Genomic DNA, 17,294 nt, shown 5'->3' on the forward strand with positions numbered 1-17,294 from the left:
TTCTTTTTCCTCTTTTACTCCCATGCGGCGACAGCTGTTGGAAGTTAGGAAAAGTGAGAGAGAGAGAGAGAGAGAGAGAGAGAGAGAGAGAGAGAGAGAGGAGACGTGCAGAAATGTGTATTAGAGAAAAGATTTGCACGCTCCCGCAACTAGGACACACTATGCGTTTCTTTTTCCTCTCCATCTTTTTCGCTCTCCGCTGCTGAGAGAAGAGAGAAGACAAGAGACAAAGTCGCTGCTTTCTTTCTAAATCGATAGAAGAGAGAGTGTGTAAAATGAAGAGAGCGAGACGCAAGGAGTGTCGTCGTGTGAGGAATTGAGAGACGGAGAAAAAGTGTTTCGATGGAGCGCACTAATCAAAACAGTGCAGCGTCAGTAAGGATGAAAATTTTTGACGATCTTGAAAGAATAGCTATTGGAAGACATCGTGCGAGGCGCAACGACCCCAACGAACAAATTTGATTTTGTTTTCCGGTCCTCGAGCACATTTTCCGGTCCTCGAGCACATTTCTTACATTTTCCGGTCCTCGAGCACATTTGTTTTCCGGTCCTTGAGCACGTTTTCCGGTTCTCGAGCACATCACGCGTTGCATGCGCGTTGCGGGTCATATTGAAAGATACGACAAATAAACGTAAAAATCCTTGACAAGTCTTTTTTGGCACCGTGCCAACCTTGGTGCGACGGAGCGCGTTTCTGCGAAGCACTGCTGTGTGCGTGACCATGTGACAGCGTGACAAAATTGGCTACGGCAGTGTTGACGCCGCGCGCAACCAGCATAATCTCTTTTTCCTTCCTTGCATTTCTCTTTCCCTTTCCTTTCCATCCATCATATGGACGACCACTCTTAACAAGGAGCACACTATTTCCTTTTTCTCTATCCCTTTCTTCGTCTTTTTCCATTTTAAATTCCATCAATGTCGACGAGCGCTGCGGAGAGGAAGGAAAAGCCGCACACATTCAAACAACCAGCCTTCGTTGCTGTCTTTCTAAACTAATGGAAAGGAGAAAAAAGGAATTAAGTGTGTTGAGAGACGCAGAGAGAAAAGATGGGAGTGTTCGGTGGAGCGCAGTTGTCAAAACAGAAGTGAGAATGCGAAAAACAGTTATGCACGGTAGTGGTAATTACCGGCTTAGGCCGGGCCATCAGTTGCTGGAGAGCTTATTTTGTGAGGGGCTATTAAAGTGTTTGCTCAGAGAGCAGTCACAACTCGGGTATGGTCAAGCAAGGTACAGTTATTTCTCTACAGTACTGATTTTATTACTGGATCATCCGCACATCCCACTGGTTTGCGTGGTTGCAGGGCGATGATCTGTAGAGAGCTGTTACCAAGCCAGCCTCAACACCTTCAATAAATTTCTCCATTCCCAGGGTTCCTCTTAGCCAAAGGTGCCGGATATTAAGATCTACTAGCGTCTGGCCGAGTTACCCGCCGGGTACCTCGCGGCCTTCCCGTCTGTCATCGACTTCGCAGTCTCAAGAAGGTGCTCAAACTTGGGTAATTAAACCAATTCATATAGGAAAGATATAAGAATATAACATAAAAGATTCAACAATTAACAATAACAAATGGGGGTGAAAAATATGAAAGTAAAAGATGGTTTCGATATGATTCCATAGAATTCGATATTTATATGAATGAGACAAGGAAGCTCGGTCTGTAGGGGGCGAGTATACATTCCCAGACAGAGCGGGGGAGAAAAAGTTTAATAAAAATATGACTCAATTCAATTTCGATTGATTTGGTAGATAAAGGATTCTTTCGCTATTAAATTCCAAAGATGCTCGGTGTTTGATCTTGGAAGTTAGGATAATGTGCTCGATTGTATACTTTACACTCTCCCACTTTTTCCTCGCTTCCTGTCCCGCTCCCAATCAGATGATTCATAGGATTGAGCCTTGAACCATTCTATCTTTTCTATTATTATAATAATATTACATTCTTCAACCCCCAAACATCTATGTTTAAGCTACGCCTCTGGTCAGTATAAAAGCCGAGGCGAGCGCCTATATTTTATCTTCAATAAATATTATTCCCACAGCCAGTTTAACACAGATAAAGTACAATATACAATAAAGAAATTATACAAAAAAGAGACCCGAATCGGGTTCACACGGTCTCCCACACTGCGAAAAAGATCTGCAAAAAAACGTGAAGCCGTTTTTTTCACGTTTTGATTCAATTTTTCTATTTTTGCACTGAAAGTATAGTATTTTCAGGTTTGCAGACGTCGCACTATATGAAAAACGTCCCTTCCATCAGAATTATATCAATTTCTATATTATAAGCAAGAATTTCTATATTATAAGCAATTTTGGTCAGAAAATAACTTTTTTGATACAGTAAAACAGATTTTCAAAAAAAAAAAACAGAACTCCAGGCTAAAATTTTTTTGAACATCTGTTTTTCTGTATCAAAAAGTCAATTTCAGACCAAAATTCTTGTTTTCTTGCTCATACGATAGAAGTTAATTCAATTTTCCACAATTCTAATGGATGGGACCTTTTTCATCCATTGCGACGTCTCAAAATCTAAAAATACTGCATTTTCAGTGCAAAAAATAGAAGAATTGAACTAAAACATGAAAAACTCGGCTTCAGGTTTTTTGCAGTTTTTTTTCGCGATGTGGGAGCGCGTGTACTGCAGGAAAACGGCGGCGTGACCATGTGACCATGTGACAAAATTGAGTGCGGCGGAGTCAACGCCGCGCGTGACCAGCACACATCTTTTTCCCTTCTCATATGTATTTCTCTTTCCTTTTTCTCTCTTTCCTTTCCTTTCAAAATTTTAGACGACCACTCTTGAAAAGCCGCGCGCAACTAGCGCACACTATTTTCTTTTTTTTCTATCTCTTTCTCCGTCTTTTTCCATTTTAAATTCCATCAATGTCGACAAGCGCTGCGGAGAGGAAAGAAAAGCCACACTCAAACAACCAGCCGTCGTTGCTGTCTTTCTAAACTAATGGAAGAGAAAAAAAAAGGAATTAAGTGTGTTGAGAGACGCAGAAAGAAAAGATGGAAGTGTCCGGTAGAGCGCAATTGTTAAAACAGATTTGCGTTAATAGGAATGATATTTTTTAAAAAGCTCAGAAGAATATAAAGCCAAAGGAAATCAGAAAAAGCAAAAAGCAATAATGCAAGTACAAATGAAAGAAGGATGAAACAGGAACACACAAAACAAACAAAGCGTAAAATCGCGTTGAAAACATTTCAACTTGCAAGGTCTCCCACTGCGAAAAAAGATCTGTAAAAAATGTGAAGCCAATTTTTTCACGTTTTAATTCAATGCTTTTATTTTTAGCACTAAATGTACAGTATTTTCAGGTTTTGCAGACGTTGCAATGGATGAAAAACGTCACACCCATCAGAATAATATCAATTTCTATATTATAAGCAAGAAAACGAGATTTTTGGTCAGAAAATAACTTTTTTGATACAGAAAAACAGATTTTCAGAAAAATGGGGATAGATTTTTTGACAGGAATCATATTCGAACAAAAGTTGTAGGAAATGTGCTCGAGGACGCTCTGAAACTATTACATTGTTTGGTAAAAGAACTGCTGGCTAAAATTTTTCTGAAAATTGGTTTTTGTATCAAAAAAGTTATTTTCTGACCAAAAATCTCGTTTTCTTGCTCATAAGATTTCTAAAAAATTCAATTATTACAATTCTGATTGATGGAACACTTTTTTCATCCATTGCGACGTCTCAAAACCTCAAAATACTGCATTTTCAGTGCAAAAAAATAGAAGAATTGAACTAAAACGTGAAAAACTCGGCTTCACTTTTTTTGCAGTTCTTTTTTGGCGATGTGGGAGCGCGTGTACTGCAGGAAAACGGCGGCGTGACCATGTGACCATGTGACGAAATTGAGTGCGGCGGGTGCTGGCGCCGCACGCAACCAGCACACATCTTTTTCCCTTCTCAGATTTATCTTTCCTTTTTCTCTCTTTCCCTTCCTTTCAACATTTTAGACAACACGACCACTCTTGAAAAGCCGCTAGCACACACTATTGCCATTTTCTCTCTATCTCTTTCTTCGTCTTTTTCCATTTTAGATTCCATCAATTTCGACGAGCGCTGCGGAGAGGAAAGGAAAGAGAGACTCGCACACTCATACAACCAGCCGTCGTTGCCTTTCATTCTAAACTAATGGAAAAGAGAAAGGGGAATATTAGTGTCTGCGTGGGAAATTGAGAAACGCAGAAAGAAAATTGCATGGGGGGTATTCGGTGGAGCGCAATTGTCAAAACCGTTTTCCGCTAATAACGAATTTTTATAACATTTTTTGAAAAGCGAGAAAGAATATAATATCAAACTAGGAAGCGACTAAGCGAAAAACAATTATGGAAGTACATAAGACGGAAGGATGAAACCGGAACACACATAGAGTATCAAAAAGTTGTAAATTTTGGCCGTTTTCATTGTCCAACTTTGAGAATGTGTTACGGTATCACTGATTGTCCCACAAAGTGAATTATGTATAAACCATACAGAACAAAGGTAGATCTGCATTTTTGTAGTTGACAAATTTTTTGTACGGACACTCCATAAAGAGTTATGGTCATTTTAAGCGGACAGCTCAAAAATCGCTCTATTTTGCACTGAAATTGGACGATTTGAGAGAGAAATTACTTTGTCGATATGTAACTCTCTAGGGAGTACCCGTACAAAAAAGCTGTCAACTACAAAAACACAGAACAAAATTAGTACTTTATTTTTGTAGTTGACAACTTTTTTGTACAGACACTCCCTAGAGAGTTATATATCGACAAAGTAATTTCTTCCTTAAATCATCGCATTTCAGTGCAAAATAGAGCAATTTTTGAACTGTGCGCTTAAAATGACCATAACTCTTTATGAAGTGTCCGTACAAAAATATTGTCAACTACAAAAATGAAGTTCTACCTTTGTTTTGTATGGTTTATACTTAATTTACTTTGTGAGACAATCAGTGATACCTTAACACACTCTTAAAAATTTGGTCATTTTCAACTAAAACAGGTCAAAGTTCGTATATTTTATCACGGCACCGTAAGTGAGAAAGCATAAGTAAGAAATGCGTGCCGCGTCTACACTGTCGCACTTAATTTTGTCACGTTGTCACATGGTCACGACCACAACAGTGCGAGGCGTAAGGCCGCGGAAACGCGCTCCATCGCACAACGGTTGGCACGGTGCCAAATAAATACTTTTCTCTTTCACTACAAACCGCGCCGCGCACGCAACGCGACTCGAAAAAAAATTTGTTTGTTGCAGATCTTTTGAATCGTAAATTTACATGTTTTTAACCAAAAACAGAAAGTTTAAAAGGGGGATTATACGGAAATAGACAGAGAGACCACAGACACACAAAATGGTGAAAAGGGGAGAAAGAAACGAGGGCAGCAAGTATATTTACTCCCATGCGGCGACCGATGATAAAAGTAAGGAAAAGAGTGAGAGAGAGAGAGAGAGGAGACTTGCAGAAATGTGTATGAGAGAAAAGATTTGCGCGCTGCCCGCGGCAAGGACACTATGCATTCTCTTTCCCCTTTCTCATGTGTCTCTGTCTTTTTCGCTCTGCGCTGTGGAGAAAGAGACGGCAAGAGAGAAAGCACACTCTTCAAACAATCCTCGCTGCCATTCTAAACCGATGGAAAAGAGAAGATTGGAAATTGGAGAGAGTGTGCAAACGTGGAGAGAGTGAGACGCAAGGGGCGTCGTCGCGTGGGGAATGGAGAGACGCAGAAGGAGAATTGATGTTTGTTCGATGGAGCGCACTTATCGAAACCGTGCCGCGTCAATAGGAATTAAAAATTTTGACGAGCTCCAACGAATGGCTACCGAAAGGCAAACTACGGGTTGGGGACGCTGAGGCAAGGCCTGCAACGAACAAATTTGAATTTTTCCGAGTCGCGTTGCGTGCGCGTCGCGTGCGCGTCGCGGCTTTTATTAAAAGATAAGTAAAATAAACGTAAAAACCCTTGGCGTTGCAATTTTAAAGACCTTGTTTCAAAAAAAGAACCTATTTTTGAAAAATTTCGACATTTTTAAAAAATTGAATTTTGAACTTTGCCGTCAATTATCCGCGCGTTGACAATCACTATATTTCTGCAAAAACCATCTTGATATGACCTGAAAAAAATGGCGCGAAAAAACCATGCGGCAATGTTGCCAAAGTGGGCGGAGCCAATAAATCCCCTCACACAGCTGTCACTTTTGAGGAAAGCATAGTTACTTCTATTGCATTGGCAGAGAGAAAGAGAGAAAAGGGAGACACGGGAGTCGAGAGTGTACACTCTCCAACATGAGTCGTCGTATTTCGAAACAAATATATAGAAGACAGAAAGCGAGCGTGCAAGGGGCCTCGCTGCATTCATTTATGTGGAGAGAAGATTAATGAATGGAGGGAACAGAGAAACAGACAACCAGAGAGAGAGAGTGAGATTGTGAGAGAGTCAGAGAAATTGTCAAGGATTATTCCGAGAAAGTGGAAATAGAAGACGGAAAACGGAAATGCCCTAAATTCCAGAAAGTCAAAACGAAATGCGGAAAACTGAAGTCGATGAAGTATAACCAAAATGATTGAAGATTGAAGACCTAAAATGGAAAATGTGAAACATAGACAAAATGATCTTGCAAAGTAAAAATAAAATTAACGAAATTTACGTTTCCGATTTACAAACTAGTAGTAAAAATTCAGTTTACATGTTTTCAAATCAAAAAATATGGGATGTGAAAAAATCGATAACACGAACACACACTAACGTGCAAAAATGGGAAAATATTGAGTGGCGCTCACCACTCGACCACGGATCGCTGGCCGAAAGTGTTGTTCAGGTGGCGTGATATTTGGGGCAAAACACAGCCAAATTTGGGTGGAAAATCGAGTAAATCACATGTATTAAATTTCGATTTTCAGACCAGAATATCTGGATTCTGGAGGGTCGTCAGCAATTTTTGAAAACTGATTTCCCATCAGAATTCGATTGTCTATCGATTCTGCTAGGTCACGTTGCTGAACTCCAAAGTCAGTCCTGACCATTCCCTAGTCAGACAAACAGAGCGAGAACGGACACACTCTGACCGTCGGTTAGAAGATAAAAAAACGGTGAGGGGAGAGACTTTTTCTGATTGAGGGGAGAGTGCAAAAAGAATGAAACATTTTTGCGGCCAAGAAAGAGAACCCGGTGAGAGAGACAACGCGATTCAGATGGTGAGTCAGCCAGATTGAGGTCGCCCACTCTCACCACGGGGCACCAGAACAAAACAAATGGAATGTGGCTTGAAGAAAAGTTTTGATTGTAGAAAACATTATTGGATTTCGAAAATGAAAGTGAATAATTGATGATCTTGCACTACAACAACGAATAACTACAGCAGTTCAACAGTTTATGACTTTGGTAAAACAGAAAAACGTTGGAATTATTTCGGTGAAAAAAGTGTAAATGAATTAACAATACGCAATAACGTTCCTAGTCAGTGTAAAAAATGACGAAATCAGTTTAAACTGATAGTCATTTATACTTTTCACGTCGACTAGTCGAAAGGAAATAGTCAAAAATATTTAGAAATGACGGAAACGATAGTCGATTCTGCTATTTCGTAAAAAAGTTGAAATATTTAGAATGAACGTAAAATAGACGAAACGAGAGTATTCAGAGCAGAAAACAGAAAAAATATAATATGAATTTTAAATGCAAACCCTTCTTCTCATTCATTTGTGTCGTTTTGATAGTTTTTTCTTTATTTTCGATAACCAATGGTTAGGAACTTTAAAACTGTCTACTGTCGAAAAAATAAAGTTTCGACAAGGGTTTTCAAAAAAAAATTCGCGGGCTGGAACACGCAAGCGCGTAAAGTTGTGGGCGGAGCTTAAACTGCAAGCTTCGCGGTTCTTAATTTGGAAAAAACAACTGGAATTAGAACCGCGCCGCTTAATTAAGCTTGCAGTTTAAGCTCCGCCCATAACTTCGTGCGCTTGCGTTTTCCAGCCCGCGAAATTTTTTTTGAAAATCCTTGTCGAAACTTTATTTTTTTGACAGTAGTGAGAAACTTCCAAATGCAGCAGTTCAAAAGTTTATGTCTTTAGTAAAACAGAAAAACGTTGGAATAATTTCAGTGAAAAAAAAAGTGCAAATGTATTAGTAGCACTGATTGAGTTGCCATCTTCAGAACTGTCTCTTTCAGGAACTATGTTCTTTTCTAGAACTATTCAGTACTCATTGAGAGCGAATTTGAAAAAAAAAATATAAGAAAAATGATAACCATTGGCTTGCATGTGTACATTTCATCACGTAATAATAAGTTCTACTGAAAAATAATCTGGATGAGCCAGTAATTGCTAACTTCTGTTATTGAAAAATGAAATCGCTGTATCAGTGATATTTTGTTATACGTGTTCTATTTCTGAAACCTCAGCGTTCTTATTCGAATTTTAAATGTTTTTCATGCTATCGATACAATACTCAAACGGCTTCCTTTTATGAAACAACTGAAACAGGAACTTTATGATATGTATAAAAATAGACATTAATTGTTGAAAAGCTGATGGTAAATACAATTTGCAAGAAAGGAAATTGAACGATTTAACACAAATAAATTTTGAAAAGGAATGTGAATATGAAAGTTTCAAACGGTGAGGTAAATTGAAACGGTGAGATGGGGGGGGGGGGGGGGGGGGGGGATTACTATACCGAGAATTCAAGTCAAAACTCATTCAGGAACCTTCACATCCTTAAAAAACTCTGCCAATACTAAGAAGACCGATTCCAAACTTTTAGCCGGAGTCTTCATCTCGAATGCCGCTGTCACCGCAAGCACGGCGTCCCTTGCGGCTCTATAGAGCGTCTCGTTATTCTCGTGGATTCTCAACAGCTTTCGGTTGAGATATTTCATATCCTCATTGAAATGGTATTGATCGGTTTCGCTCCGGTCCTGAAAATTTTTAGATAACAATTTATTGAGGTTTGCGTAAACTTACATAAGGAAAATACTTGTTTCGATTGTGTCTAAGAGGATCCGTTTGCTGTGGGAACCCAAATTGGTTTACGTGGTGAGTTTGAGGCAATTGTATGTTTTGAGATGAACCCGACACGTCTGGAGAAAAACCTGGCACGTGTCGGGACGAAGCTGGCAAGTCTCGCTGCGTTGGCTTATACTGAACCTCCTGATGTTGGCTAGAAACCGCTGGCACGTGTCGAGAGGATTCAGATGTGTTTGGCTCGAAGAGAGGAATTTTCTTTGGAGGTTCTCCTTCTTCTTGCTTGACTTGAAGAAGAACAGAGCGCTTCAAGGCGGATGGAGCTGGTGACTCTTTCTTGATGTTGTCAGCAGGGGTGGATCTGAAAAATGAAATGTAAAGGAAAGAGACGTCCAGAGTTTGCGGGATGGCTCAGTGACTTTTCTAAAAAAAATTTTCCAGACAGTGGTTCAAACAAATTGCGTTCAAAGGAGGATGAGTTGGAACCAGGGCAGTGCAAAAAATTTTTCGGTTTTGGTGGTTTTCGAAAACGTTTACAATGAAATTTTTTTTGATTAATACTTTTCGAAAAAAAAAATTCGGATAATTTTCGAAATCACAAATAAAAACTTAAATAGAGATTTTCTGGATGTCTGTCCGCGAAATACACACAGTTTTCCTGCAAATTCAAGATTTTTGCCTTTGAAAAACACAATTTTTTCAGACACTTTTTTTGAATTTTTCTTTTCAAAATTTGTCGGTTTCATCGGTCAAAAATTTTCGCGAAAAAAGTTTTTCGAACATTTTTTTTGCGCCTGTGAAAGTCTCACTGCACTTCGACAACACCTCGCTGTTTTTAAAATTGGGTTTAAAAAAATGTGGGACCCCCCCCCCCCCCCCCGTTTGAGATACATAAATTTTTCAAAATTATCTATTTTATAAACTCACTCTGCACTTCTGTCATTCTCCATCTCCTCCTTATCGTAGTCGTCATTTAATTCAAAAACGAAAGGCTGCCCATTTTTATCTTTCAACGCCTTTGTCCTCAATCCCTTTTCATATTCTTCATGCCGATATGTTCTCATGTATAGATAGAGTGGCCACTCCCACATTTTTTCCTCCACCTTCTCTTTCAATAATTTTTTTTCGATAGTAAATGTTCTCAGACGTCTTCGTAGCCCTATTTTTGCCGCAAGAAGACAACCACTCACAACTTGCTCTGAAACCAACAAAATATTAGCTCGGCACACTTCTTACAACCGCGCTCTACCGAAATTCCCTTGAAAACTATTTTTTTCCTCATTTTCTCTGAGTCTCCCAATTTCGCACACAATTTTCTTGGGTTTTGGTAGAGCGCTATTGTTAGAAGCGTGCCGTGCTAATAAAACACAAAATAAACATTTTTTTGAACTCACGGCTGTAAAGAATCCCAATTCTCTTCCACACTTTGATAGCAACAGTTGCATAGTGATCTTGTACCTTCTGATGGCTATTCCTTTTCTTTCCAAGTCGAGGAACTTCGGTGAAGCAGTGTAGGATCGTCAACTCCAGTAACTGTTTGGCTTCACAACTCTGCCCAACGCGAGCCCATGTTTGCCGCGCGATTTCTGGAGCACACGCGAGCTTTTTATATTGTTGGAACGTCATGTGACGTGAGGGGTATTCAGGTGGCAGTTCAGGAAGAACGATGTAGGGTGGTGGTGGTTGCTCCCAGATTGGTCGGGATTCGGTTTTGATGTTGGACAATGGAGATGACATTCTGAAAATGAAAAATTTATTTTGGATTCGAGGAAATTGAGAAAAAGCGTCTAAAATCAGCTGAAAAAAGCGGTTGCCATCGCCTGCAAACTATTTTAGACATGAGTGATCAATAATTAGAAACTGTGATAAATTCTTGGAAAAACTGGTTAGGTTCGTCACGTAAATTTGACGACAGTAATCCAATTTACACAAAAAAAGAAGGGTCGTATTAGCGATCAAGAAGGGTGCCCCACTATTTTATCGCAACCAAAAATTAGATGGATTCGATGATTGAGATAAACAGTAGGCTGAACATTTCTGAATTATTCGAAATTTCATGGAAACGGGATTAAAAAAAGAAATATTTCGGCTGGAGGCTTACCGCCTGAAGGCTCACATGTTGATAAAGTTTTCTTTAAAGCAACTACTGGCAGTAAAATCTTGATGAAAAGTAGCTCTACAATAAAATAACTTGGAGAAACCGTAAAAACATGGGAAAAAAAATTTCAGACACGCTTTTGAAGAGTCCTTTAAGTCCGGTTAAAACAATATCTGCTGGCATACCCCCGTATAATATGTACAAGAGAAAAAAAAGAGAAAAAGTGTCAAATGACATGTAGATGCGCACGCACACACATATAAATAATCCTAATGCCCCCATATTTTTTTATTGATTTTTACTAAGAGCCTGTCAATGTTTGGAGAAAGGAGATGTGACGTGGCAACACAGGAAAGATGAAGGACGGATAAGAGAAGAGGGAATAGAGAGATTCGTAGCTATATTCTGAATTTTTCAGATTTCTATGGAAGACGGAATGCACAAAGGGGTCTATTTGGCGGAAGACATAAAAACCATAAAGGTTATCACCTTGAGTATGGTTTTTATTGTAGACTACGGCCTCAATAAAAGTTCCACAAAAGAGACGATATACGGAAAGTAGAGAACAGTAAAAAATTGCAGAACAATAGGTGAGGCAGAAACATTATGAGAAAGACAGACGACGTCTAGAGACGTGTTCTGCTATGCAAACAAACTTATTGATCGACTTGGCAACGTTTTCTCATGAGAAGACCTTTCCTGTGTATGCGTGTGTGAAGGTGACCCCGAACAGGTGGTAATCTATAAAAACGACGTTAGAGGTACATGTTGGAGAAAAGACGGCGAAAACGAATAACGAAAGTATGCCGGAAGGCAATGGGATTCGAAAACTATAAAAAAACCAAACGTATGAAACTTGTGGAAGTTCTGAAACAGAAAAAAAGTTGCTAAGGTTCCCATAATGTTTGCATCAAAAAAGAGTGAAACGATCTCTTCTGAAATTTCAGAATGACAGATCAACAGTTAAACAAAATTACCTGCTTCGCAACTTATCGATTAAAACAGATCTCATCGAATTTGACTGACTAATTATGTAGCTATTTCGATCAATTTACTGTTCCATTCAAAACAGTAATTGTCGATAGATAAAAACCAATTAATAGAACAGCTGTAAAGGTTGTGAACGACTAGAACGCTGGTAGTATTCCCGTCCACTTGGATATCGCCTATTCACTGATTGTGAGGGTCTACCTGTTTTCAAAACCTTGGATTTCAGAATGAGGTATCAACATTAACAACATCTTGATCTTTCCAAGAACCTATTAAAAAGTACATAAGATAAGCAGACAATCCTACCTTTAGCTTTTCACTAATGATCCTTATGTGATTCCATCAGTTAGTTTTGATCAATTTACTGTTCCATTTGAAACAGTAATCACAGCGAGAAAAATTCAAATATTGAATTTCGTGGTATACAGATTTAATCGAAACACTTATGTACATTGAATCCTCGAATAACTTCATGTTCCAGATTTACTTGAAAGTTCCAGCGTTTTTGTAAAGAATAAATTGACTGTAATATGTACTCTATTTGATCTGGAAAATAATTATAGTTTGCATATGTTTAAAGTTTAACAAGGAAGAATTTTATGCAAAGTTTAACACATGTCCAAATTATCCGATTCCTTTCCTGCTTACAACTCCTTTTTTGGTGAAGGCACATCCGCTGAAATCAATACTACATCATTGCTAAGACTCCCAACTCCCAACTTACGAACACACCGCTGGAACGTTCCAATCCATTTGCCATCCTCTCCACATTGATAGATTCTGAGAGGTTGACCGGCCCACTCCATCTTATAATATTTGATGCAGAGATGGATTACTCGCTCTCCAGGTGCGTAGAACGGCTTCAGCTCCGCATCGGTCGGACGGTTCGTGAAGCGTCGGTCAATGTCGGGCATCGGACAGGTGGCTGATGTTGGGGGCGGAGTCGATGTCGTAGTCGAGGTGGTAACCGAAGAAGAAGAGGAGACTGGAGACTTTGTTGTTGGCTTGGTAGACATCTTTTGAGAATCTGTCGCTTTCGACTTTTCTGAAGAGCTAGAAGCCTTTGTTGATTCGGTTGTAGTCGTCTTCGTTCCATCAGGTTTGCTTGCTTCAGCTCCTTTTGTGGTTCCATTGCTTGACGGAGCAGTTGTAGACGACTTCACCGAGCTTGAGGATTTGGTAGTTCCATTAGTTCCACTAGTTGAGTTAGATCCAGATGGTTTGGTAGTAGTTGGCGACCCTCCAGAACTTGTTTCTGTTTCTGGTTTCTTTGAAGTTGAGGAAGTTTTGTTTTCACTTGTCTGAAAAAATTAATTCAAAAATTTCAAAAAATCTTAACCTGAGTCTGACCGTATGACCAGTTGTTGTTGATCCAGTTTCTTGAGTTGGTGAGCCACTGGATGAACTTGTCGATTTTGTGGAGCTGGGTGAGGATGAGTGTCCTTTTCCAGTTGCCCCAGAGGTCGACTCAGACGTTTCAGCCCTTGGATTGGTTTCCATAGTCCCGGTGTAGTCGATGATATGTCCGCTGATGGTCGGTTTCTGGAAAAGGAAATTCGGGTGACTATCAGAATCATTGCTCACCGGGTGATTAGTGCTCGTTGATCCAGATTTGCCAGTTTCTCCAGTCGTGACAGTACCAGTTCCTTGCGTACTACTGGACGGTGTCGATTTTTCGGTTACTGTGACTCCACGAGTAGCAGTTGACTGAAAATATAAGCTTAGATTAGAAGGATTTCATAAAAGTATAGACCGTTGTTCCAGTTGCGGAAGTCTTCGGTTCTCCAGAACCGCCTGCTTCATTTTCAGCCCTTGTGGTTGTTGGCGTCTCCGTTGAGCCATGATCAGTAGATTTGGTTGATCCAGTGACAGAAGATGTGGTGGAGCCAGTTCCTGTTTTCATGACGGATGTTGTCGTCACATTAGCAGATGTTCCAGTTACGTCGGTCTTGCTAGAACCAGAAGTGGTCGGTGTCTCAGATGAAGGAGTTGAGCTGGTTTCAGAAGTTTGATCTGTAGATCGGTCTTCTGGTTCAGTGCTTGTTGTACCAGATGTCATTCCTGAATCCGTTGTCGTTTTGGGGGGCGAAGAGGACACAGTAGAGCTAGAACCTTGGCTTGAAGTTGTTCCTGTTTCATGAGTTCCAGATTGGTTTTCACTTTCAGGAGTGGTTGAACCAGCTGACATTCCTGAGGACGTGGGACGTTTCGTTTCATCAGATTCCGCTGTTGTTTTGCTCGTTTTGGGGGACGAAGAGGACCCAGTGGAGTTTGAAGTTGTTCCTGTTTCATGAGTTCTCGATGTGGTCACTGTATCTGTTGATTGGCTTTCACTTTCGGAGCTTGTTGAACCAGCTGTCATTTCAGAAGACGTCGGAGATTCAGTTTCATCAGAATCCATCGGCATTTCAGTTGTTTCAGGGGATGAAGAAGACGCAGTAGAGCCAGTCAAACTGCTGATCAGATTGATCAGAGGAGTTGTGAAGCTTTCAGTAGACCAGGATGATTCAGATGTTTCTGAGAGTGTTGTGCTTTCACTAGTCTCTTCAGGATCTTTGGAAGTTTCAGAGTCATCAGAAGTGGTTGAGAAAGTTGACTCAAAATCAGCTTCAGTGGTGGTTGCCACGGTTTCTGAACAAAAAAAATTTGTAAAAATGTCTTGTTACTCATGGACGTCACCTTTATCCGTTGTTGTCTCAGGCTCGCTGGAAGAAGAGCTCGTCTTGCTCACTGTGGTAGACGTGTCTTCTTGCTGGGCAGCGGTTGAGGTTACAGTGGAATCTGAAATTATGTACTCAGTCGCGATTTTAAAATTGTTTAAGATTTTACCTTGCGTCACACTAGTTGTTGCAGTCGAAGCCTTCTCGGTTTCCGTGGATTCTGTGGTGGTGGTGACTTTTGAAGTTGTCGATGTTGTTGTTGACTCCTCATGCTCTTCTGTGATTTCATTCTCGATAGGCTCTTCTTTCTTTGGTGTTTCACTTGCAGTTGTCTGAGTTGATGAGGTGCTAGATATGGTTGCGGTCCGGTCATCCTTGGGACTACTCAAAATATCTCCAAGAGCTGAAAAACTAATTTTTTTGGGGAATTTTTGATAGAGTACTAACTTATTGTTGTGGTAGTCTTATCAGTAGTTGATTCCACGGTAGTCAATCTTGTTGTCACTTCATTGTCACCAGATGGGTCTCCATTATCTCAAAAGGCACTATAGAAATTCATATTTGTATTTCCAAATTACCCTCATTTTCAGTCTTCCGTGTCGTCTTCTTCTCCGTCGAGGTTTCCGCTTGACTGATCGTCGATGTAGATGTGGTTGTAGTGTTTTCCGATAGGTCCTTCACAGGTTCTTCTCGGTCTGAGAAAAAAAATTAATCAAATGTGATTTGAAGAGAAACGTACTCTTCTTTGTAGTCGTTACTTCAGATGTGACTGTTGTCGATTCGGTTGTTGTCGGTGTCGTTTGAGCTTTTGTTGTCGTTGTTGTCAGTTCTGAAAATAAGTCAATATTGATCAAGGTTATTATTTAACACATACCTGAGCAATTGGTCCATATTGGTTTCATATAAGGACAGGCTTCTGGGATGCAAAACAAGAAATCCACAATGATTTGGGCTTTTAAAAAGTCCGGAAGTTTTTTGTTGTAAGATGTAGGGTAGTTCGGACTTTCTTCAAGTGCCGACATGGCTGCTGGGGTACAGCAACCTCCTTCATAATGCAAATCGTAAACATCTTCGGATTCACCAATTTGAGAAAAGAAAGGTACTTCAAGCCAGTAACACTCAAACTCCTTTTTTGTAGTAGTAGTAACTGGGCTTGTCGTTGTTTCATTGGTTGAGGAAGAACTAGTAATTTCTGAAAAAAATTGTAGAATAAGCAATGTACTAGCTCTGAACAGTTCTTACAACTGCCCTCCACCGAAATGCCTTTAAAAAATTTCTCTTTTTCTCAGAGTCTTTTGATATTCGCACGCAATTTTTTTCGGTTGAGCGCGGTTGTAAGAAACAAGGGGTGCTAATAATAAGTTTGCACTATTATCTCCAAAACAATATTAGATTTCTAAAAAAGAAAACTTATGAAACCTACATACCTGTGCAGTTATCCCAAACCGAATCCATTCCAGGGCATGCTTCCTGAATGCAGTACAATAGTTTGATCAGTGCTTTTTGCTTTAACTCTTTGATATCGTTACTGATGTTCTCCTTATAAGAATTATACCACGGTAAATTCAACTGGACTTCCTTCATGTCAATATCTGTTTGGTAAGAACTGTTTTTTAGCATTTCTGCAGCAAGATGTGAGCAGCACGATCCATTGTAAGTGAATGCCACTTTTCCAGTCTTATCGGTAATGTTGAAAGGATCGGAGAGCCAGGAGCAATTTGTTTTCGTTGTTTCAGTAGAGCTGCCTTAAATTTGAAATCTTTCGACTCTATCTTCTTAACCTTGGGCTACTTCCAGAAATTTGCCTTCCCAGCCGCTGCCCGAGAATTTCAAATTTTCACAACTTCAAAATCCTATCAATAATTACTATTCAAGGTTTATACCATCTTACCCTGCAAGGACATGCAACTTCTTCCAAATGTTAGGTAAACAGTCTCAATTATAAAGAACTTGTTGATGGATAGAGCTGTTCTCCACTCCTTAGTAAATCCAACTGATGGTTATGAATCCAAATAAACGACAACCTCTTCCAGACAACAATCTCCATTATAAAAAATGGAATTGGCGGGTGTTGCTTCATATTTCTCCACATGTCGATTAAAAAAAAACTGATGTGAGATTGTGAAAGTTGAAAGAGAGCGTGAAAAATGACGGACTTGACAGATTTTGACACAAGTTATGGGTTTTGCCAGGTGACTGGATTAAACTGGCGTTTCTAATGACAACGTGAACTTGAAGTTTTTCTCTTTTCAATCCAGAAGTTTTTGAAGAGTTGAAATATAATGTGTACAAATGTCATGAGTACAAATCAAAAAAAATCCTCTAGACAAATCATGAAACTTCTGAATAAATACGGAATTCTGATCATTAAGAGCATGTCTTCAATTCTACATGTTAAGTTTTTGTGCTATTAGATAATCGTAATGTTGAAAAGTTAACAAAATCAGTTTTCCCATGGTTTTATATGAACTAAAACATTTATGAATCTCTGATAGCTACTATCAATAGCACATTCCATTTATTTTTATAACTAACTTACTTTCTTCATCGTTGTCTCCTTTTTCATTAGCACACAGCCCAAT

General features: G+C 39.6%; 2 protein-coding genes across 2 annotated transcripts; both read right to left on the bottom strand.

Moving 5' to 3' along the window:
* Positions 1-8,696: 8,696 nt before the first annotated feature.
* GCK72_012438 (uncharacterized protein) lies at positions 8,697-10,701 on the bottom strand (the record flags this gene model as incomplete). The annotated part of the gene is made up of 4 exons (XM_053729115.1): positions 8,697-8,918; positions 8,965-9,325; positions 9,892-10,162; positions 10,359-10,701. 4 exons carry the CDS (start codon positions 10,699-10,701, stop codon positions 8,697-8,699), a joined length of 1,197 nt encoding a protein of 398 aa, XP_053583887.1.
* A 1,995-nt stretch (positions 10,702-12,696) lies between these two features.
* On the bottom strand, positions 12,697-16,804 carry GCK72_012439 (uncharacterized protein; the record flags this gene model as incomplete). The annotated part of the gene is made up of 13 exons (XM_053729116.1): positions 12,697-12,728; positions 12,777-13,353; positions 13,403-13,594; positions 13,637-13,759; positions 13,806-14,683; positions 14,732-14,833; positions 14,882-15,115; positions 15,160-15,246; positions 15,291-15,407; positions 15,452-15,541; positions 15,587-15,904; positions 16,140-16,457; positions 16,663-16,804. 13 exons carry the CDS (start codon positions 16,802-16,804, stop codon positions 12,697-12,699), a joined length of 3,210 nt encoding a protein of 1,069 aa, XP_053583888.1.
* Positions 16,805-17,294: the final 490 nt, after the last annotated feature.

This window comes from Caenorhabditis remanei, chromosome IV, assembly GCF_010183535.1.
Source record: "Caenorhabditis remanei strain PX506 chromosome IV, whole genome shotgun sequence".
Lineage (NCBI taxonomy): Eukaryota > Metazoa > Nematoda > Chromadorea > Rhabditida > Rhabditidae > Caenorhabditis > Caenorhabditis remanei.